Source organism: Capra hircus, chromosome 17 (genome assembly GCF_001704415.2).
Source record: "Capra hircus breed San Clemente chromosome 17, ASM170441v1, whole genome shotgun sequence".
NCBI lineage: Eukaryota > Metazoa > Chordata > Mammalia > Artiodactyla > Bovidae > Capra > Capra hircus.
The window spans coordinates 16,153,540-16,175,536 of record NC_030824.1 but is presented as its reverse complement, the minus strand read 5'-3'; the positions used below and the strand labels follow the sequence as shown (position 1 = coordinate 16,175,536).

The following is a 21,997-nucleotide window of genomic DNA, read 5'->3' as shown; positions in this document are numbered from 1 at the left end:
CTCCTGCCTTAGCAGTCATGTTCTTTACCCCTGAGCCACCAGGGAAGCCCCTTCCTACACCTGGCTACTGGGGTTGAAATATCCAGAGCACCGGGACAGGAAGTTTTTATGGCATTAGAGAAAGAGACCCAGACTTGAGTCTCTCCTCCACGCTTCAGCAAATCGCTGCTTCTCTGAGCCTTAGTTTCCTCATCTGTGAAAACAAGTTAGATCTAAGCCATCCTCCAGGGGATGCTGGTGCGTCGTGGGATTGGTTCCCAAGGACTGGCTTTGTAACCTGGAAGATGCTCCACCAACCACCTGCCCCAAGTGGAGAGCTCCTGAAAGAAGAGGTGGTTGGATTCTAGATTTGAAGGAAGAGGAAGTGCTTGCTAGCTGCCAGCAATAGGGACAGAATTCCAGGTGGAAAGACCTGCAGTCCTCAATTTTTTTTTGCTGTTGGGACATTTGGAGACATCTTACATCCAGCTTTATATCTGGTCCCCAGGAAAACAAAATCATTTAGTCAACCATAAGTGTTCACAAAAGGTGGTGTGTTGGCCCAGATCCGTTGAAAAGCACCGCAAGGATTATATGTGCAAGGATGCTATTAGGGGACCTTGGGTGAAGGAAAATAGGGAGAGAATGAGGAGAAGTGGGGAACTGGGAGAAAGCCTAAGGAAGTCCTGAGTGAGGTCGTGGGCTGGTCCTCAGAGCAGTTCCTGATCCCCCAAGCAGGTCTGCCCCCATCCTCGCTGCCTTATCTGAGAAGTTCCCTGAGAAGGAAACACTTGTACTGATGAATTTCAGAGCGTGCCTGCTGGGGTCCTTGCCAAGTGACGCTCCCTCTGGTTGGAGGTGTGCAGGACGCCATCTCATGGCCACCACCGATGGCATTTAGAATCACCAGAATGCAGTTATTGTAACAGTTGTTATTACTGTCAGCTGGGCAGGACATCCACACCCGTGGGAACAGCACGGGCTCTTCAGAGCAGGTGCCTGGAGAAGCTCTGCTCCCTCATCAAGCAGAAAGTGCACAATGCTCCCATAAGCCAGCAGAGATTCCAGACAGCTCCGAGGGATGGTTCCTCCCACGTGAGCTCCCTGGCCCGCAGAGCTCCTCCTACCACTGTCCTTTCTCTGTGCAGACCCCGTGCCTGTGTTTGAGGTGGCACGCAGCCCAGACGACAGACTGCAGCCCCCCAGCTTCGACCCCAGTGGGCCCCCGCGGCGAGAGCTCCACGCTTCGTGGAAGAGACACCCTGAGCTCCTCGGCGCCAAAGGTACTGATAAGGCTCTCACAGAATGTCCATAGTAAGCAAATGGGCTGTGACTCTTTGGCAGCCAAACTCTGCCACCCCTGTGGGGGGAAGAGGGGCAGGGAACTCAACTTTATCATTTTAGAAGTGGGATGGGTTAAGGTACACTTCTGCTGAAACAGGCTGACCCCAAATTTCAGAGGCTTATTGTATTTGAAGAGAGGAGAACTTGCAGGGGATGGTCCACACAGTCATTCAGGGACCCAGGTAGTGGTCGTCAGCACTCAACATCCACAGTCACGAGTGCATGTTTGACATCTGATCAAGATGCAGAGAAAGAATGTGGAGGATCACCCTGAGATTTGTGGGGTCCAGACCTCGGAGGGGCAAGCATCACCTTGGCCACATCCCATTGGCCAAAGCTCAGTCACGTGGCTATACTCTGCTGCAAAGGAGGCTGGGAAATGTAGTCTGCCCAGGAGGAGAGTGGAAAAGGGTTTAGGAGCCAACACTGTCTCAGCTCCAAATGAGACAAGTAATATAGTCTCTAGGTGTACATATGTTGTGATAAAATGTTTAAAAGTAAGAGAATGATGAACAAAATTCAGCATGGTGATTACCTCTGGCGGGTACAATGTAAGGTAGGAAGTCTCCATAGGGAGAGCAAATAGTAGCAGGTGAAAGCCATTGGTAACCATCCCAGTCTTGGGTGTTCATTGACCTGCATGCCAGGCACTGTGGTAGGCACTAGGGACCCAGCCAGGAATAAAACAGAAAAATCTCTGCCCTCATCATGTTGACCTTCTAGAGGGAGGAACTGATTGTCAACAAATAAATTAGCAAAATATATAGTATGTCAGTTGGTGAAAAGTCTTTGGGAAGAAAATTAAGCAGAGAATTGGGGATGATTCGAGTTAAAGGCTTCTTGTCTAAGGAATGAATGAATAGGGTTTTCCTCAGGTCTGTAAGCTTTTTCTGAAAAGGGCTAGAAAGTAATTATCTTGGATGTTGCAGGTCATGCAGTTTTGGTCACAACAACGTAACACTGGGTGAAAGCAGCTGTAGATAATATGTGAATTACTACATATTAATTTGGGGGCATGACTTTATTCTAGTAAAACTTTATTGACAAAACAGGTAGCGAGCCAGATTTGGCATGTAGTGAAGACAAAATGGGCTGAGGCCCGTCAAACGGAAGCATGACACAGAGTCACTTTTCAGGAAACAACCACTTTCACACTCCCCCATTTCTCAACATCCTCCCTTCACCCTTCTCCCCCACATTGCCTAGTGAGCACCTGCTGCAAGCCTGGCCCTAGGCAGGGTCTTCTGGGGAAGACTTACAGTGACTAAAATAACAGCATTTTGATAGCTCTGGTCCTGCACCTGGAATACCCTTCCAGCTACCCTGACAAGCCAGGACTTGGCAGTTCTTCAGCCCCTGCTCATATGTATGCCTCTGTGAAGCCCCTGAGGTTCCCCAGCAAAGCCATCACCACTTCCTCTGAGGTCTGAACGTCCTTCTCTAAGAATAATATTAATAGAAGTTGTGGAAATTGCCTCTGGAGAGCATTTGCTCTGTGTGGTGTGCTTTTCACACAGCAGCTCACTGGCCCCATTTTACAGATGGGGAAACTTGAGTCACAGAAGCAGCAGGTACCCAAGTAGGGAATCAAAACAGAAAATCTTGACCTTGGACCTGGGCTGTGTTTCTTCTTGAGGACCCTTATTATTGTGCATCATGATGGCCAAACCTTGCTTTTCTGTTCACTGCTGTGGCCTCCACATCTGGAACATTCCCAGACCATGTGTGTGCACGTGTTATGTGTGTCTTATGCGCTGACCTCTCTGCCAGCCTCTCAGGGGACTCACTCTACAAACCGCCCAGCTCTACACTCACCCTCCTGTGCCAGGCTCACAGTAGAAACTTTATAACCAGGACAGAATTTAACTGAGTCACGCGGACCCGTGGTTGGGAGACCAAATTTTGGAGCTCTTGAGCCACTCACCCTCGATAGCTGGCCCCTGGGCATGTCTCTCTCCATGAATTTGGTGCCAAAGGCACACACTGATCTCCAAATGAGGCCCCATAGCATTCACAAAGATGGGCCTGGTGTGGGCCCTGCCCCAGGGCACCTGCAGGTGAGGGGTAATGACCAACATCTGAGTATGTGCCATCAATCATGGGGAAGGGAAAGCAGTGTGGCAGGTCCTCAGTAGGTTAAATCTGGAGTTCCCCTGTGACCCCACCATTCCACTCCTAGGATATACCCTAAAAAACTGAAAACAAGTGCTCAGACAAAACTTGTACACAAATGTTTATAGAAGCACTGTTCGCAGTAGCCAAATGATAGAAATAATCTAAATGCCCAGCAGTGGATGAATGGAAAAACAACAAAATATGATATATCCATAAAATGGAATATTATCTGTCCATAAAAAAGGAATGAAGCACTGACCCATGGTCCAGTTGGAATGAAGCTCAAAGACATGTCGAGTGAAAGAATCAAGTCACAAAAGGACATATGCTATGATTCTAGTGATGGGAGATATCCAAAATACACAAATCCATAGCAACAGAAAGCAGAAAATTGGTCAGCCGGGGAAGGGAGTGAGGAGTGCCTGCTTAATGGGGACAAGTTTCATTTTGGGGTGATGACAGCATCCTGGAATTACTGACAATGATTGCACAGTATTTTTTGACTATACTACGTCACTAAATTGTGTATTTTAAAATGGTTAAAATGGTGAATTTTATGTGTATTTTACCATGATTTTTTTTCAATCATACAGAAGGCCAAGGAGGCAGGGACAGGTCTGAGAGGGCAAAGGAACCTCTGGGTGTGCCGCCCAGGGCCCACACGATGGGAGTCTGACTCTCTTATGCAGGCGTTCGCCAAGCCTGCAACCCAGCCAACCATGGTGGTGGCAAGTCTGACAGCTGTGCTGTCTCCAGTGCTGAGTTTGGGAAATTGATTCTCCTCCCAGAACCATTGATCGAGCTGGTTTGCAGAAAGCGGCTCTGGTCGTCACGCCGCTCTCAGCAATGGGCAGTTTTCCCTCTTCTTCTTCCTTCAGAGCAGAGAGAGGGGACGTCACCAGCCGGGCCCACGCTGACCGAGGCGAGCCGCCTCCCAGGCATTCCCAGCAAAGCCCTCCTGACAGAAACTTTGCTGCAGAGAAATGAGGCAGAGAAACAAAAGTGAGTTGGGAAGGACGGGCGGGCCCCTGCTGCTCCATCTGTCTGGGAGAGGGGGCCTGGAAGGTCACCCCTGCCAGGGTCCATGGGAATCCAGATGCAATCTGAAGATGCAGACGCCGGCCTGGGTTCACACCACGTGTCAGCAGCTCAGTGACCCGCCCTGGGCCGGTCATATCGCCTCACTGAGCCGCAGTTTCTCCATCTGAAAAATGGGGGCTAATGGTGGTATGTTAGTCATGGTTCCCCAGAGAAGCAGAGCCAGTAGGATTTTTTTTTTTTAATTAAGAGTTGTATTTCCAGGACCTACCTAACTCACATGATTGAAGCTAGCAAGTCTGAATTGGTAGAGCTGGCCAGCAGGCTGGAAACTGTCAGGTAGAAGTCAGCGCTGGCTGCCATCTTGAGACAGAATTTCTTCTTCAGTTTTGTTCTTAAGACTGTCAACAACAACAACAACAACAAAAATTTTAAAAGGGGGATTTCCCTGGCAGTCCAGTGGTTAAGATTCTGAGCTTCAGCTGCATGGGGCACAGGTTTGGTCCTTGGTTGGGGAACTAAAACTAAGATCCCACATGCTCTGCAGCATGCCCAGATTATTTTTAATAAAAAAAAAAAAAAAAAAGTTAAGACCTTCAACTGACTAGATGAGGCCCACCCCTGTTATTGCAAATACTTTCCTTTACTTAACATCAACTGATTGTAGATGTTAACTCCATCTACAGAATCCCTTCACAACAATACTTGTATTAGTGTGTGACTGCATAATTGGGTACTATAGCCCAGCCAAATGGACATATAATACTGACTGTCACAGGCCATATCAACTCCTAGTCTGCCCTGAGAATGAATGAAATGAAATGGCCCCTCTGAATGCTTAGCTCAATGTTCACACGGCACATGTCAGTAAGCATTTGGCTTTACAGTTAGTTCAGTGTTGATAAAATATGCATTCTTAAGGCCTCTCTAGGACAGTTTCATGATGATCATTCCATATATCTTTTCTGTTATTCACTTATTTCTTCATCCCACATATTTATGGAACCACCTGCTGTGTGCCAGGCACTGTTCTAGGGAACAGCTGTGAACAAAATGGACAAAACTCTCTGCCCTCCTGGACTTTACTTTCTCATGAGGAAGACACAAAAAAGATAAATAAGTAGTGTACTAGATGATAAAGCTTGTGACAACAGATAAAACAGAAGAGGGAGCAGACAAGACGGGCCAAAGTGTTCAATAGAGCGTTAGAGGAAGTCTCACTGAGAAGGTGTTAGAGGAAGTCTCACTCAGAAGGTCCAACTTTTTGCGACCCCATGGACCGCAGCACACCAGGCTTCTCTATCTTTCACTATCTTGCAAAATCTGCTCAAATTCACATACATTGATTTGGCAGTGCCATCCAACCATCTCACCCTCTGCTGCCCCCTTCTCCTGCCCACTGTCTTTCCCAGCATCAGGGTCTTTTCCAATGAATCGGCTATCACATCAGGTGGCAAAAGTATTGGAGCTTCAGCTTCAACATCAGTCCTTCTGATGAATATTCAGGGTTGGTTTCCTATAGAATAGAGTGAGCAAAGCCCTAAGGAGTTGAGGGAGTCTTGCAGGCATATGGGGCAAGGAACAGTCAGTGCAAAGGTCCTGAGGCAGGAACATGCCTGATGTGTTTGAATGGCAAGGAGAGGAGAGGGCAGGATAAGATCCGGGTAAACAAGGCCCCTTCCCTGGAGTCACTGAGCCAGAATAAGGTAAGGCTCAGGCTTTGCATAACCCCTCCCCCAGCTCAGTGAGAAGTCTTCTTTCTCTGCTGAGATGCTTGCCTCACACCTGAGTTAGGCCACAGTGGGCTGGCAGGGCTTCCCAAACTCCTGCCACAGAAAGGGAAAAAATTGCCTCTCCAGGGGACAATAAGAGTAAACAGTAGTATTGGGGGAATTCTGAGGGCTGGGCACCACGCTGAACGGGCCTCATAGTACCCACTGAGGCAGACTCCATCACAAACCCCATTTTTATTATGTATTTATTTTGGGCCATGTTGGATGTTTGTTGCTTTGCACCGGCTTTCTCTGGTTGCAGCAAGTGGGGGCTAGTCTTCACGGTGGTGCTTGGGCCTCTCACTGCGACAAACCCCGTTTTGTAGATGAAGAAACTGAGGGCCAGAGAGGCGGGATCACTGGAAGCTTAACTGGCATCAGCTCTAATGGAGGCCACACTGTCAGCAAAAGAACAGGGCAGCCAGGTGCCTGCGTGTCGTGTCTAAGGACTCATTAAAAAGCCCCAGGTGCAGATTACAGGGAGTGGGTGAGGGCATAGGAAGCCCGGAGGGGCTCATCCACACGCCAGGTGTTTTCACAGGGGCCTTCAAGAAGTACAGATCACTTTGGCAGCCAGACTGGGGGAAGCCGAGGAGAAGATCAAGGTCCTACACTCAGGTGTGTATCAGGCACGTGTCCCCTGCCTGCACATCACCCCAGCCCGTCAGTCCAGGAGGGCCAGTGGGAAGAGGAGGGGCAAGGACACTAAAGACTCAGAGGGCCAGAAAGGCGTTTGGGAAGGGAGAGGAAAGACCTGCATTACCCCCCGGGGATTGGAGCTCCAATTCCAGGGGTCATACTACTATGGAGAGAGGGTTTGAGATAGTATTAAATCAGGGGCGGCAAATGCAGTGCCCGCTGGGGCTGGACAAGCACCCAAGCCAGCTGGATCAGAGAGTGCAGTAGGGAGGAGGGGAGGGGTCTGGGTCAAACTGGAGAACCCAGGCCTCATCTAAAGAGGCGGCCACTGCTGAGTCTCAGCCAGGCACTGCCCAGTACGGCCAGTCCCTTCCGCTCTCCTCAAGAAATCAGAAATCTGGAATTCTGTGAGAAATCCTTATTTATCACGCATGTATCTATTGACTTTGTTGTTCGTCCTTGTCCCCCTCACTTCTAGGCAGGACCTCAGGGTGGGTGAGCTCATGGAAGGACGGCCCCACCTAGGTCGTGGAGGGACCTCAACGTGTTAGGGGCTCATACCCCGGGTTCTGGGACCAGCCACCCCCTCCACTTACCTGGGTCCCCTGAGCTTCATGGACTCCCAGAGAATCATATCATCTGCCCTCCCTTCCCTGGCCACTCCACAGCCCTCCCACCAGCTTGACGCCCTTGTAGGAGCAGGAAACTCACTAACTGTCGCCAGTTCCGAGAGGAAAATCATTGCTCACTACCCCAAGCCTCATTCTGCCTTCTGGGCTCTACAGAAGGGGAGAGAGTTCCACCTCCCTGGGGTCGGAGGACCTCACCCTGGCGCTCTAATTTTTCTCAGCGTTAAAGGCCACGCAGACAGAGCTGCTGGAGCTGCGGCGGAAATACGACGAGGAGGCAGCATCCAAGTAAGTGAGCGCCTCCCCCCGACCCTCCCAGACCTGCCTCCTCCTTTTGACTCTCCTCCCTCTGATTCTGCCTGAGGCACTCATTTCACACCCTGTGTTCCACACTCGCACACAGCTGCTCACCAGCCGTTCGTGGTGCCATCCACGTGCCACAGACCATAAAGGACACTCTGGGTTGCCAGCTCGGCCCACTCGACTGCCCAGAGGCTTCTTGTCCCATCCTCCCGGCGCTGTCCCCACTCCCCAACCTCACAATCCAACCCCCAGGGCCAAGTGTCATCTTCAGTTATTTTGGACTCAACGTTTCTTTGGGCTCTAAGATATCACTTAATCCTCAAACAAATATTTAGCACCTACTGTTTACCCGCTGCTATGCTGGGTCCCTGGAGGAAACGTCAGAACATGGCCCTGTCCTCAGTCAAGGAGAAGAGACAGATACTAGCTGATGTATAGGAATAAATTCTTTCATGTGCAGATACTGCTGAGCACTTTTTGTATGCCTGACACTGTTGGGGGCATATAGTAAATGCGATGAAGGGAAAAATCGAGAGAGCAGCAAGAGAGAATGACAGGGAGAGGTGGGTCCCGTTATCCAGGGTAGTCAGGGAGGACTTCTCTGAGGAGATGACCTTCAGAGCGAGACCTCAAAAACAAGAAGGCGATGGGCACATGACGAAAGCTGGGAAAGGTACTCTGGGCAGTGGGAAAGCCTGTGCAAAAAAAAGGCTTGAAGCAGAACATGCATGAATCACGAGTGTGACTTTTAGTCACCACATGTTCCTCGCAGACCACCCCCTACCCCACACTAGATGGAGGGGGCAACCGAGGTGGATAAGGCCTGTCCTGATCCTCTAGGCCCTGCCAACCCAGAGACGTGGGGAGGCAGCAAAGTAAGTGAGGGGAGTTGAGGGAGGCCCCCTAGAACAGGGCAGCTGGGTTTACAGCTCAGGACCTGGGGACTTCCCTGGTGGTCCAGCGGTTAAGACTTCGCCTCTCAGGGCAGGGTTGTGGGTTCAATCCCTGGTCAGGGAGCTAAGATTCCACATGGCCCACCGTCAAAAAACAACAACATAAATCAGAAGCAGCGCTGTAACAAATTCAACAAAGGCTTTAAAAACGGTCCACATAAAAAAAAGTCTTAAATAAGCAGAAATAAAGCTCAAGCCCTGTCCCTTGAGGAAGGCCTCAACAGAACCACAGGCGGGAGGTGTAGTTCAGTGACAGCATCAGAGGGTGGACCCCCGTGGGGGATGAGGGGTCAGGCTGCCTGGAAGGGGCCCAGTGCTAAGGGCCCATTTTCATTTCCCCGCAGCCTGACCTCTTCAGTAGGAAGGATGGAAGGCAGCCTCCTCACAGCCTCCATCGCAAGACCCTTGGGTTGGCAGGGGCTGGGGAGTTTCAGGAAGGGCAGGGGCCCTGGGACCTGCCAGAATCCCTTCCTCAGGGCCTCATCTTTCTGTCTCAGGGCAGATGAAGTCGGCCTGATCATGACCAACCTGGAGAAAGCTAATCAGGTGAGGAGACTTTGCCGGGGCTCACTGGCCCAGGGTGGGGGGAGTCCCGGACTGGGCGGAGGGGAGGGAGCTGAGTTCAGTCAGGATTCGTTGAACTACAATCCTGTGCTGAGCACTGGGGCTAGGACATGTCAGAAGGACCCGGCCCCTGCGTTCCCAGACAGACAGAACACTCAGAAATGGGGTGATGCAGGCAGCAGTGGTTGAGGAAGGGGCACCTGACTGAGACTCAGGACAGGGAAGACATCCCAGAGAAAGGGTCGTTGAGCTGAGAGCTGATGAGTAACTGGAGCTTGCAGAGGATGGATTCCAGGCACAGGGTGGCCCTGGCAAAGGCCACGAAGCAGCCTGCAGAGCACGATGAGCGCCCTTCCCCGTGGAAGAGAGGCAGAGCAGGGACCAGGGGTCCAAGCCCATCCCCAGGCTAAGCTGGGACACGGGTCTCTCCCAGCCGGACTAAGTGAGGAGCCATGTTCCGCAGAGCCAGGGGCAGTGACAAGGGGCCAGCTTGGGGCTGCTTCTCTCCCTCCGTCCTGACCTGGGGGTCTCCGCCAGCCTCCTCACTCTACCACCCGCTGAGCGCTGGGTGGCCCCCAACCTTCCCTGGAGCTCCCACATCCTCATCCCAGCCCGGATCCCTGGAAGTCCTTCAGCCTCTCTGAGTCTCGGTTTTCGCATTTATAAATGGGGTTCCCACATCCTGTGTCCCTCTGGCTTCAGATGTGTTGCCATCTGGGGGGCTGGGTTGGGCGGGACTTTGAAAGGAGGTAGGACCCAGCCATGCGGGTTCAGTCTGGAGTCCCGCGGGCCCACCACACCTCTTCCCCAGTGCCCTGCGACGCAAGCAGCCAGGGCCGTGGCCAGGAGGGGTCAGCAGTGTGACAGGGCAGGCAGTCATCTCCCTGGGGGTGGTGGAGGGAGGCCTCCTAGGAGGGGCACTCTGAGCTGGGTTCTAAAGCCCAGGCGCTGCCCTCCCAAGGAATGGAAGAGGGCACGGCGGAGGCAAAGGCCCAGATGCATGTCTGTGGGGGCCCAAGGACGGGGTGCTCCCTCCTCGAGGAAAGTTGGGAAAGAATAACATTTTTTAGATTGATTTTTTAAGTAGGTAATCCATTTACTTAGTTCAAAACTGAAAAAGCTCCATGAGGGCATAGCCCAGAAACTCCATCTCCCCTCCCTGAACTCGCCCCCAGACCCCCTCCCCTCAGCTGCCTCCGTTACCATGTCTGGGGTCTCCTCCCAGAGAGGCATTCACAAGCCCATGAATATCTACTTTTACCCCTTTTTAAACAGAAACAATAGTTACCAAGTGCACCCTTCTGAACCTTGGCTTTGCTGTCTACCTGTCTTAGAGCTCGTTTCGGATCCATGTATAACGCAGTTCCTCCAGTTTCACAGCTGCATCATATTATACTACACGGACGCGTCATCAACTAACCCAGGAGAAGGCAAAGTTTCTGTAAAGGACCTGAGGGTATATTCCAGCCTTGCAAGTCGCTGTCAAAACTGTTCAGAACTTTGCCATGGTAGAGTGACAGCGTAGACAGTGTGGACGTGAACGGGCGTGGCTGTGTTCCAATAAAACTTTATTTACAAAAACAGGCAGCAGGCTGCATTTTGCCGACCTCTGATCTAACTCATACCCTTTTGGTGGTATTTCCAGTATTTTAATCATCATCCTTACTACTGCAGGGAATAACCTGGTACAGATATCACTTCATACATACCCAAGCCACTACACAGGGCAAGTTCCTAGAAGTGGAACTGTTGGGTGAAAGAGCCGGGTGCTTATAATTTGGCAGATGTGGCCAGACTGCCTTCCATGGGTTAACCAGTTTACACCCCCTTCTGCAAGATGAGAGAGCCTGTTTTCTCATAGCCTCGCCAGCACCATGTGGCATCAAACTTTTGGATTTCTGCCAAACAGGCTTAAGAAGAGAGACCTTAGAGCAGTCTGAATAAGAAGCATTTTTGATAATGTTTCTTTTTTTGAGTATAAAACAAAACCTTCTCATTATAGAATATTGGGAAAAAAAAGGACACGTCACTGTGTTAGTCTTTAATATCTGTATTTATTAATACTGTCTTAAATGTGAGCAAGAGGATTCTGGAGCAGATCATTATTACTTGCATAGTAAAAACCATGCTAGTTTTCCCCAGCTGTTTCCTTGGGGTGATGAGTCGAGAACCAGATATCCTGCAGGTACCAGCGTTTGTGGAACCTGCAAGGCAAGGAACCCCCCTAAATATGAATCTGGGTGGTTGTATAGGAGAGGGACCTTCTGAGAGAGGGAGAGAAATCTACTCTCAAGTATCTTGATGAACAGAAGGGCAAGTGTCCTGGGTTTCTAGCATTTGGAATGTAAATACTTCTCTCCGGGGGAAGATAAGACTAGTAACTTTAAATTCATCTTTACAACCCAGAGGATGTCTTCATGGTCTGGGTCTCTTGCCCCCTTGAAATGTCAACAGGCATCTCCCAGGAGGTGAATCTTTGGAGTTCTCACTAGCTGATCAGTCATGTATTGATATTTACAAGGCTTGTCTTTTAGCCCAGATCTCAGGTCTCAGTCCCATTTACTCAGAAAGCCCTAACTATGTGGAAACATATAAATGTTTTCTCTACGACCCCCCACACACCCAAATCCTTTCCCCAAACAAAGCTAACTCCTAACTCGAACTATTTTTGAAACAAGACAGGATACCATAAATAAACAAATCATTTTAAAGATAAATCAACAAAACGTGTGCATAAATGTGTATGAGTCTCTGCACATATAGTGGGCACAGCATACTGATTGTTGCGATCAGTGTATAAGTTAAACTTAATCACTTGACCTGCGTCACCAGCTGGGGGTCAAAACACAGCTGTAGCTCTTTTCATTTTAATAGCACTTCAAGATCCCATCCACCTTGTTGTTGTTAGTAAAGGAATCCAGTTACTGACATATTTGTATGTGTCAGGCATCAAGGTGGCATACCTAATGAATCGTATTTTACCACATCACTTACTTGCAGAACAGACTTATGAGGCAGGTGCTCTTATCATCCCCATTTTGCAGACAGGGAAACTGAGGCCAAGGATACGAAATTTCTTACCCAAGGTCACACAACCAGAAAGAGACAAAGTATAGATGTCTTTCCAGGCCACAAGTCCACATTGCCAATATTTGAAAGCTTCCTTCCAGGCTTTTTTCTTATAAATTTTTGAAGATTTAAGATTCAGTTTAGTCAGCTGTGGCATACTGATTTTTAGATGAATTTCAATGCTCCTCCACAGTAGTTGTATTTCATGGCCTCCATTTCACAGAAAGAAAACAGACCCAGAGAGGGGAAGTAACTTGCCCAGGGACCTGCAAAAGCTTGTGGGCTTTGGAGCCAACCTCTGCAGACAACGTGCTGCACAGGAGCTGGGGACAAGCTCTGGCCTTTTGACTAGCCTAGCCTGAAGTTTACTTGGCAGACAGAAGTGGCCTGGGAACATGCGAAAACTTGCCAGCTCATCAAGACAGCACCTCCCTTCCTGCCCTAGTGAAGTGGGAACGTTTTAGCTCCACCTGGAGTCCCAAACACAGCAGGGGAACCCAGAGCCAACTCAGGGGCCCAGGACTCAGAAAGAGGACCCCAGGTCCTCAGACCTGCCTTCCCAGCTGTCCCCAGGTGAAGGGGAGCAGTGGAGGGCCAGGGTGGGATCCAGTGTGGCCCCCCTTACCTCTTAACCACACCTGCCCCAATTTCCTCCCCAGCGAGCGGAGGCTGCCCAGCGGGAGGTGGAAAGTCTTCGGGAACAACTCGCCTCCGTCAACAGCTCCATCCGCCTGGCCTGTTGCTCTCCTCAGGGACCCAGTGGGGTAAGGATGGTGGCAGAGCCAGAGGGAGAAGTTGCGAAAGGCCATGTTTGTGGGTTGGAATATGTGGGTGACATTTTGTGGGTGGACTGTGTGCATCTTCATGAAATTGTGCACATGAATGGGTCTGGGCCTCTTTGTGCATACAGTGGGCATAACATCTTTATTACCAAAGTCAGTGTGTAGTTAATTATCACAATATAATTATCAATGCTATCAATGCTATCATAGCATTATCAATGCTATGACTTGCTTCGCCTGCTGAGGGTCAATCACAGCCACAGCTCTTTTTTTCAAGCTCAAGCTTTGTATAGCTTGAGTCCATATACTTTGGAGTTTAGTCAGGTCAGAGAGGATCATTCTTATGCCAGAGGCCCAGCTGGAGCAGGGTAGGAGTTTGATCAGTAGAGCAGCAGTGCAGTTTTGATGGCTGCCACCAGGTGTCGCTGTTGGTTCCCACCCCCCCCCCCCCCGCCCCGCCCCGCCCCGGTCTCGACCGGCTTGGTGGATGTGTGGGGCCACATACCAAGATGTGAGGTGGACACTCATATCAGGGTGATTCTGACAAGGTCTCCCAACCACCTGCATGTTACAAAGAATCAGTCTATTGTCATCAACCTTGAGATTCCTATGTTAAGCCAGTTAGGGCATCTTTCTCATTCCTCTTAAGTTGGTGCCCCTTTAAGGTCCTGGGGACATTTCCTGCCGAGGGATTTTAATCAACACCACCCTAACCTAACCTTCTGTCATATAATAAGAATCTTCATTGTTCCTCTCCCAGAAAGCCTGACTTCTTTATGTAAATTGGTCCTCCTTCTTTCCAGATTCCTGCTTATCAAGGAATAAGATTCATGTTGTTGATGTTGTTGAATCACCAAATTCTGTCTGATTCTTTGTGACCCCATGGACTGCAGCACACCAGACTTCCCTGTCCCTCACCATCTCCCAAAGTTTGCCCAGGTTCATGTCCACAGAATCAGTGATGCCATCCAACCATCTCATCCTCTGTAGCCCCCTTCTCCTCCTCCCTCTATCCTTCCCAGCATCAGGGACTTTTCCAATGAGTTGGCTCTTCACATCAGGTGGCCAAAGTATTGGAGCTTCAGCATCAATCCTTCCAATGAGTATTCAGGGTTGATTTCCTTTAGGATTGACTGGTTTGATCTCCCTGCAGTCCAAGGAACTTTCGAGAGTCTTCTCCAGCATCACATTTCAAAAGCATCAATTCTTCGGCATTCAGCCTTCTTTATGGTCCAGCTCATGCAATTCATGATTGCTTCCATGAAAACAGGTCTGCTCCAGGGTGATTTGCAGTCTCCATCCATGAACCTGAAGAGGCCACAGAATTTTCATTTCACCTGACACCCCGATACACAGACCTGTGTGTCTGTATCTTTCTATTTAAGTATTTGAATGAGTCTCTCTGAACATGTGTTACTGTGTATATGTGTGTGTGCCTGTGACCTCTGGGCAAATAACTGTATCCTTAATCTGACTGCTGAGTTTCCTCATCCATACAAATAAGATCTGCTTTGTAGGGTTGTTGAGAGGATTACATGGTGTTTGGCTTATCATCTGTGCTCAGTAACCAGTTCATGCGATGTTATTATTAGTAGTGTGTTTGGGGAATGTCCAGGGTATTTCTGCCCATGACAGCATGTGGCGTCTGAGCACACACATGTCTCTGTGTGTGACGACGATGTGTCCCCTGCATATTTCCGTGTGTGTGTGCTTGTCCACGTGAGCGCCCCCGCTGGCATGTGTCAGTGAGTGCTGTGTCCATAGGTGTGTCTGCCTGTACCCATGTCCCAGGAGGCAGTGTGTGTGTTATCAGCATGCTTGATGTCTGCACGACCCAGAGAGTGAACTCCAGAGAGACTGAGAGCAAGAGAGAGCTCATGAGGACGCCTCACAGAGAATTTGCCAATGGTTCTTAATTAACCCCCGTGGAACCCAGCAAATGCCTGTGCTAATCAACCACGGGAAACTTTGCTGGTTTTGGGGGGTGAGCTTTTCTGAGCACAACAGTGGCGCTCGATGCTAATTAATTTAATGTGTTAATGGCATCCGCTTCCTGTTTTAATTGGCATTTATCTCCATGGAAGAATAGCTGGGGTTGGTAGTGGTCGGTTGTTTTTTTTTTTTTTTGTCTCCTTTGTAATGCTGCTTAGATTCTTTTGTAACTGAGCTCAAGGACAGCCTGACTTCAGGTCCTCTCAAACAGAAACCTCTTTATCTTCATCCATAGCCATTTCTTAAAACCTAGAGAGGCCATGGGAGAAGGCGATGGCACCCCACTCCAGTACTCTTGCCTGGAAAATCCCATGGACAGAGGAGCCTGGTAGGCTGCAGTCCATGGGGTCTCTAGGAGTTGGACATGACTGAGCGACTTCCCTTTCACTTTTCACTTTCATGCATTGGAGAAGGAAATGGCAACCCACTCCAGTGTTCTTGCCTGGAGAATCCCAGGGACAGGGGAGCCTGGTGGGCTGCCATCTCGGGTCGCACAGAGTCGGACACAACTGAAGTGACTTAGCAACAGCAGCAGAGAGGCCATGGGGCTTGGTGCTGGTGGCAGATTAGGGTGAGGAAGGAACCACCCTAATGTGACTCGTGGGTGCAAGCTCTCAGGTCTAATCCTATGGTCCCCCTGGGAACATCCCCCCCTGGGGTGGGACCTGGGCCTAATTTAGAAACCCAAACCTTTGGCTGTGCTGTTCTACGGCCAGGAACACCCTATCACTACCAATTCCTCATCCAAGTGACTACTTCTGTTTTTTATTCCTTTTTAACAAATGTTTTATTGAAGTGTAACATCCACAAGGGAAAATGTGCATACGTGTATACAGCATTTGGAATTTTTCAAATTTTAACACACCCTTTAACCAGCATCCAGATCAACAAGTAAAACATTTCAGCACCTGGAAGCCTCCCTTGTGCCCCGATCCAGGTGCCCCTTCCCCGGGGGAGCTCCTCTCCAGACTTCTAACAGCACACATGGGTTTCGCCTGTTTTGAAACCCGATATTTTCTTTCCTTAGGAAATCTTCTTTCTTTTTTAATTTTTAAATTATGAAAGTATGATAACATTGACAGGAGACTTGGAAAATATAAGACAGAGTTACATATAGCTCCACTATATATTACAGGGTTTTTTTTAAGTAGATGAATTAAGATTTTTAGTTAGAGTTTCAATATCAAACTCTCAAACATTGATAGAATGAAAGCGGAAAGTGGAAGCATACAGTAGACCTGAAAAGCACTATGAACCAATACAACATACTTAAGATTTATACGGTTTTCACACAACAGCAGGATACAAATTCTATTCAAGTTCCTGTAGACTATCAACCAAGAGACACAGGAAAATATCCAGGGACATAAATTGCAAAAATTTCATCATCTAAAGGTATTGAAATCATACAGAGTCTGTTCTCTTATCACTGTGGCATTATGTTAGAAATCAATATCAAAAGGTATTTGAAAATAACCCTCATATTTTCAAGTGCAATGTGACATTTACCAAGAGAGATCTTTGACTTAGCCATTGAAAGCCTCAGTAAAATTAAAAGACTGAAAAAACACAGAGGGTGATGGCAGAGAAGAAAGCATGTAAATGAGAAATGGATAGCAAAATGAGAAATTAATATCAGAGACTTTTTAGAAGCTCTGTGTATTTAGAAATTGAGATGTCCACTTTTAAATGATGGGTGTTGATACCTGACCTTGATAGAATCACACACACACTTCGGTATCTGGCTTCTTTGGGTCCGTGTTGTAGCTGGGAGAGTTATCCATGCTGTGTTACAAGTCGCGTAGATTATTCATTTCTGTTGCTGTCGAGTGTTCCATTGTCTGAGTATTCCACAACCTGTCTGTCCATTTTCTGGGGGTTTCCAGTTTGGTGCTGTTGCAGAGAAGGCTGCTGTGAACACGCATGTCCACTGTCTTGGTGCACAAGTCCCTGCATTTCTCCTGCATGTGTTCCAGTGACTGAAAGCGCCGGGACTTAGGGCACCACATGTTCACCTGTAGTAGCTTGGTTGTTGTTGGTTGCCCCATCGTGTCTGACTCTTTGCGACCCCTTGTGCTGCAGCACGCCCGGCCTCCCTGTCCCTCACCGTCTCCCTAAGTTTGCCCAAGTTCATATCCATTGCTTCAGTGATGCCATCCAGCTGTCTCATCCTCTGATGCCCTCTTCTCCTGTCCTCAATCTTTCCCGGCACCAGGGACTTTTTCAGTGAGTCAGCTGTTTGCTTCAGATGACCAAAATACTGGAGTTTCAGCTTCAGCATCAGTCCTTCTAATGAGTATTCAGAGTTGATTTCCCTTAAGATTGACTGGTTTGATCTCCTTGCAATCCAGGGAACTCTCAGGAGTCTCCTCCAGCACCACAGTTCGAAGGCATCAATTCTCTCTCGGTGCTCCGCCTTCTTTATGGTCCAGCTATCACAACTGTACGTGCCCATTGGGAGGATCATAGCCTTCACTATACGGACCTTTGTCGGCAGAGTGATGTCTCTGCTTTTCAACACACTATCTAGGTTTGTCATAGCTTTCCTGCCAAGAAGCAAACGTCTTCTGATTGCATGGCTGCAGTCACCATCCACAGTGATTTTAGAGCTCAAGAAAAGGAAATCTGTCACTATTTGCACCCTTTCCCCTTCTATTTGCCATGAAGTAATGGGGCCAGATGCCATGATCTTAGTTTTTTTAATATTCAGTTTTAAGCCAGCTCTTTCTCTCTCCTCCTTCACCCTCAACAAGAGGCTTAGTTCCTCTTTTCTTTCTGTCATTAGAGTGGTATCATCTGCATATATGAGGTTGTTGATGTTTCTCCCATCTATCTGGATTCCAGCTTGTAACTCATCCAGCCTAACATTTCTCATGATCTGCTCAGCATATAGATTAAACAAACAGGGTGACAGTAGATAGCCCTGTCGTACTCCTTTCTTGATCTTGAACCAATCAGTTGTTCCATACAGGGTTCTACCTGTTGCTTCTTGACCCACATACAGGTTTCTCAGGAGACAGATAAGGTAATCTGGTATTCTCATCTCTTTAAGAGCTTTCCACATTTTATTATGAGCCACACAGTCAACGTCTTTGGCATAGCTGATGAAGCAGAGTTGGATGTTTCTCTGGAACTCCCTAGCTTTCTCTGTGATCCAGCGTATGTTGGCAATTTGATCTCTGGTTCCTGTTCCTTTTCAAAACCCAGCTTGGACATCTGGAAGTTCTTGGTTCGCATAATGCTGAATCCTAGCATGCAAGATTTTAAGCATGACCTTACTAGCATGGGAGATGCGTGCAGTTGTCCAGGGGTTAGCACGTTCTTTAGTGCTACCCTTCTTGGGAATTGGGATGAGGATTGACCTTTTCCAGTCCTGTGGCCACTGCTGGGTCTTCCAGACTTGCTGACATACTGAATGCAGCACCTTGATGGATGTTCAGTAGATGCTGCCAAGCAGTCTTCCAAATCACTAACTTGTTCTTGAACTTCATTGCTGCTTAGACATACCTTCCTCCAAATCACTTCCTCTGAGCAGTACTTCTGCCTCCTAATTTCATTTCAAGAAGAGAGGGACAGACATACAGGCACGTGGGACCAGCTAGGCAAGTGGGAAGGGCCTGATTTGGGGTAGGGGGGACTGAATCACTCTGGGGGAGCACAGCAGTCCTGCAGCCCCTGCCCCACCCCTCCTGGCCCCTCCAAGCCCCTCTTTGTGCCCAGGATAAGGTGAACTTCGCGCTGTGCTCGGGCCCTCGGCTGGAGGCTGCCCTGGCCTCCAAGGACCGAGAGATCCTGCGGCTGCTGAAGGATGTGCAGCATCTCCAGAGCTCCCTGCAGGAGCTGGAGGAGACCTCCGCCCACCAGATTGCAGACCTGGAGCGGCAGCTCACCGCCAAGTCTGAGGCCATCGAGGTAGGTCTCGCAGGAGGAGGCGGGCAGACGGGAGATGGGGAGGGCATCCCCCAGAAGAAGGACGTGGACCAGCCTCCCCCATTTTTGTTTGATCTTCTAGAAGCTAGAAGAGAAGCTCCAGGCACAGTCTGACTATGAAGAAATTAAAACAGAGCTGAGGTATTGTGTTGGGTGGGGCCCACTGCCAGGCCCTCTTCCCTGGCAGGAGGCTGCCTGGGAAGATTGCCAGGGGCCCTCAGCAGAGCTCATCATCTTCCTCCCTTCCACCAGATCCCGCTTTGTGGTACCCTGTCTCCTGTCCACTGGCACCCTTGCTATCATGCCCAGTCCTTTGTCATCAAGAGCTGCCTCTGGGGAAACAGCCTTGTTGTTGCTATTGCAGGGCGGAGGTGGAGCAGGGGGGGGAGTGAAAGTGGAAGTCAGTTGCACAGTTGTGTCCAACTGTTCGAAACCCCATGGACTATATAGCCCACCAGGCTCCTCTATCCATGGGATTCTCCAAGCAAGAATACTGGAGTGGGTTGCCATCTCCTTCTCCAGGGGATCTTCCTGACCCAGGGATAGAACCTGGGTCTCCTGTATTGCAGGCAGATTCTTTACCAGCTGAGCCACTGTGGGGCAGGGGGTGATGCCTTAATCAGACCAGCTCAAGCTGCACCCCTCCAGGGGGAGTAGACCATTTCACAAGCCACTGCTTCGGGCCTGTTGTCCACTGAGTCCCATGCTGTGTGAGACCCAGGGGTGCGGTGGGTGCTCTCGGGAAGAGGAGCAGGTGGCGTGCCTCTCACGAGGCCTCGCCCTGGCCTGAGGACCCGGCTGGCCTCACGCTCTGTCTGCACTTTCTCCGGCAGCATCCTGAAGGCCATGAAACTAGCCTCCAACACCTGCAGCCTCCCCCAGGTGAGGGTCCCCACCACCGTCCCTCCCGGGCAGGCTGCCCTCAAGAGCTCTGCGCCAGCCATGCCCTCTCAGCCCTGCTTCTTGTCTCCTCAGGGCATGGCCAAGCCCGAAGACTCACTGCTCCTGGCAAAGGAGGCCTTTTTCCCTGCGCAGAAATTCCTCCTGGAAAAGCCTGGTCTTTTGGCCAGCCCTGGTAGGGGAAGCGGGATGCTCTCGGGGCTGAGGGGCTGGGGTGGGAGCTGCCCGTGGGTCTCCGGCCTCCTCCACGCCCTCAGACCACTGCCTTTAACACAAAGGGCAGCAAGATGATGGGTAAAAGGCAGGCAGGTTGACTGAGCGCCTGCTGCATGCCTGGGGCTGAGCTGGTGGCCGTCCATGGCTAAGCCAGCGGGCGACTGTCCCCTAAGGTGGGACACATGGAGACAGCCAGCTCACTCAGGCCCTCCCAAGGTCCCTGGAGGAATCCCTCATGCCCCAGCCATCGTGAGTAGCAGGGAGAGGTCACAGGGCGTTCACACCAACCCTTACTGCAGACTGCTGGGAAAGGCCTGTCTCTCCCAGATCACCCCTTCTCCCCACACAGTGGCCTCATGACCTTTCAGCCACATGTATGTGCTGCCTCCATTTCCTCATCTGTGAAATGGGCAGTTACCGGCCCTAGTAGGTGCTGTGAGGGTAGATGCAAACCCAGACAAGCCGCACAGGGCGAGCATCTAGGACGTGGTCTGTCCTGCTCCGGGATGGGGATCAACCCTCCCGGGCAAAGCGCTGGGCCCGTAACAGGTGCGCGGTTCATGCGCTTGGCGGTGGGAGGGTCACCCCAGAACTGGAATCCGGCCCAGGCCTTGCAGAACGGGGACTAGGGAAGGGGGCGGGGAGTGTGCGGCAGAAACACCAGCGTCGGTGCCTCATGCTGTCGGACGCCTATAGCACTTCTCCCCTCCCCTCCTGCCCTCTGTCCGCTTCCTCTCCTTCCAAATCTCTCCCTTTTTGTGTGTCTCTCTGCCTCCCTCTCTCTCTGAACCTCTGTCGCTTCGCCTTTCACTCTGTCTCTGCCTATCTCTTTCTCCCATGTTATTTCTCTCCATCTGTCTGTCTCCCTATCTCTGTTTCTCTGTGTCTCTCTGCCTCTCTCTTCCCATCACTATCTACTTCTCTGTCTTTCTGTCTGTCTCTCCTCTCTTCCTACGTCTGTCTGTCTGTCTCGGTGTTCTAGAGGAGGACCCTTCGGAGGATGATTCCATCAAGGACTCTCTGGGCACGGAGCAGTCCTACCCATCCCCTCCACAGCTCCCACCACCACCAGGGCCCGAAGACCCCCTGTCCCCCAGCCCAGGGCAGCCCTTGCTGGGCCCCAGCCTGGGCCCCGATGGCCCTCGGACTTTCTCGCTGTCCCCCTTCCCCAGCCTGGCTTCAGCGGAGAGACTGACAGGGGACACGCTGCTGTCCAAGCACATGATGGCCCCGACTGCCTTCAAGGGGGAAGCGGGAGGCCTGCTAGTGTTCCCCCCAGCCTTCTATGGTGCCAAGCCCCCCACGGCCCCTGCTACCCCAGCCCCTGGCCCTGAGCCGCCCGGGGGTCCTGAGCCAGCAGAGGGGGCCGGGGGCGGCGTGGCCACGGCAGGGGCTGGGGCAGAGGAGGAGCAGCTGGACACGGCGGAGATCGCCTTCCAGGTGAAGGAGCAGCTGCTCAAACACAACATCGGGCAGCGGGTGTTCGGCCACTACGTGCTGGGGCTGTCCCAGGGCTCGGTCAGCGAGATCCTGGCCCGGCCCAAGCCCTGGCGCAAGCTCACGGTGAAGGGCAAGGAGCCCTTCATCAAGATGAAGCACTTCCTGTCGGATGAGCAGAACGTGCTGGCCCTGAGGACCATCCAGGTGCGGCAGCGAGGTGGGTGCTAGCCGAGGGCCCGTCCGCAGAGCCGTCTCCCTGGGCCAGCCCTGGGCGTGGGGCTGCTGAGGGCTGAGAACACGGCTCATGGTTCAGAGCCTGAGTCTGCCACCTC

The 21,997-nt window shown here is 50.6% G+C and overlaps 1 protein-coding gene across 2 annotated transcripts in view; it reads left to right on the top strand.

Moving 5' to 3' along the window:
- Nucleotides 1-21,997, top strand: part of CUX2 (cut like homeobox 2) — a 235,545-nt gene that overhangs the window by 194,242 nt on the left and 19,306 nt on the right. The window contains exons 5-15 of one of the 2 annotated variants that reach the window (XM_018061255.1): nt 1,128-1,262; nt 4,317-4,440; nt 6,790-6,866; nt 7,738-7,804; nt 9,270-9,318; nt 13,065-13,169; nt 18,900-19,091; nt 19,192-19,250; nt 19,943-19,991; nt 20,085-20,184; nt 21,208-21,882. In XM_018061255.1, the coding sequence (XP_017916744.1) occupies nt 1,128-1,262; nt 4,317-4,440; nt 6,790-6,866; nt 7,738-7,804; nt 9,270-9,318; nt 13,065-13,169; nt 18,900-19,091; nt 19,192-19,250; nt 19,943-19,991; nt 20,085-20,184; nt 21,208-21,882 (1,632 nt within the window). Of the gene's footprint in view, nt 1-1,127; nt 1,263-4,316; nt 4,441-6,789; nt 6,867-7,737; nt 7,805-9,269; nt 9,319-13,064; nt 13,170-18,899; nt 19,092-19,191; nt 19,251-19,942; nt 19,992-20,063; nt 20,185-21,207; nt 21,883-21,997 lie in introns of both variants that reach the window. The other variant, XM_018061254.1, reaches the window with a different exon arrangement.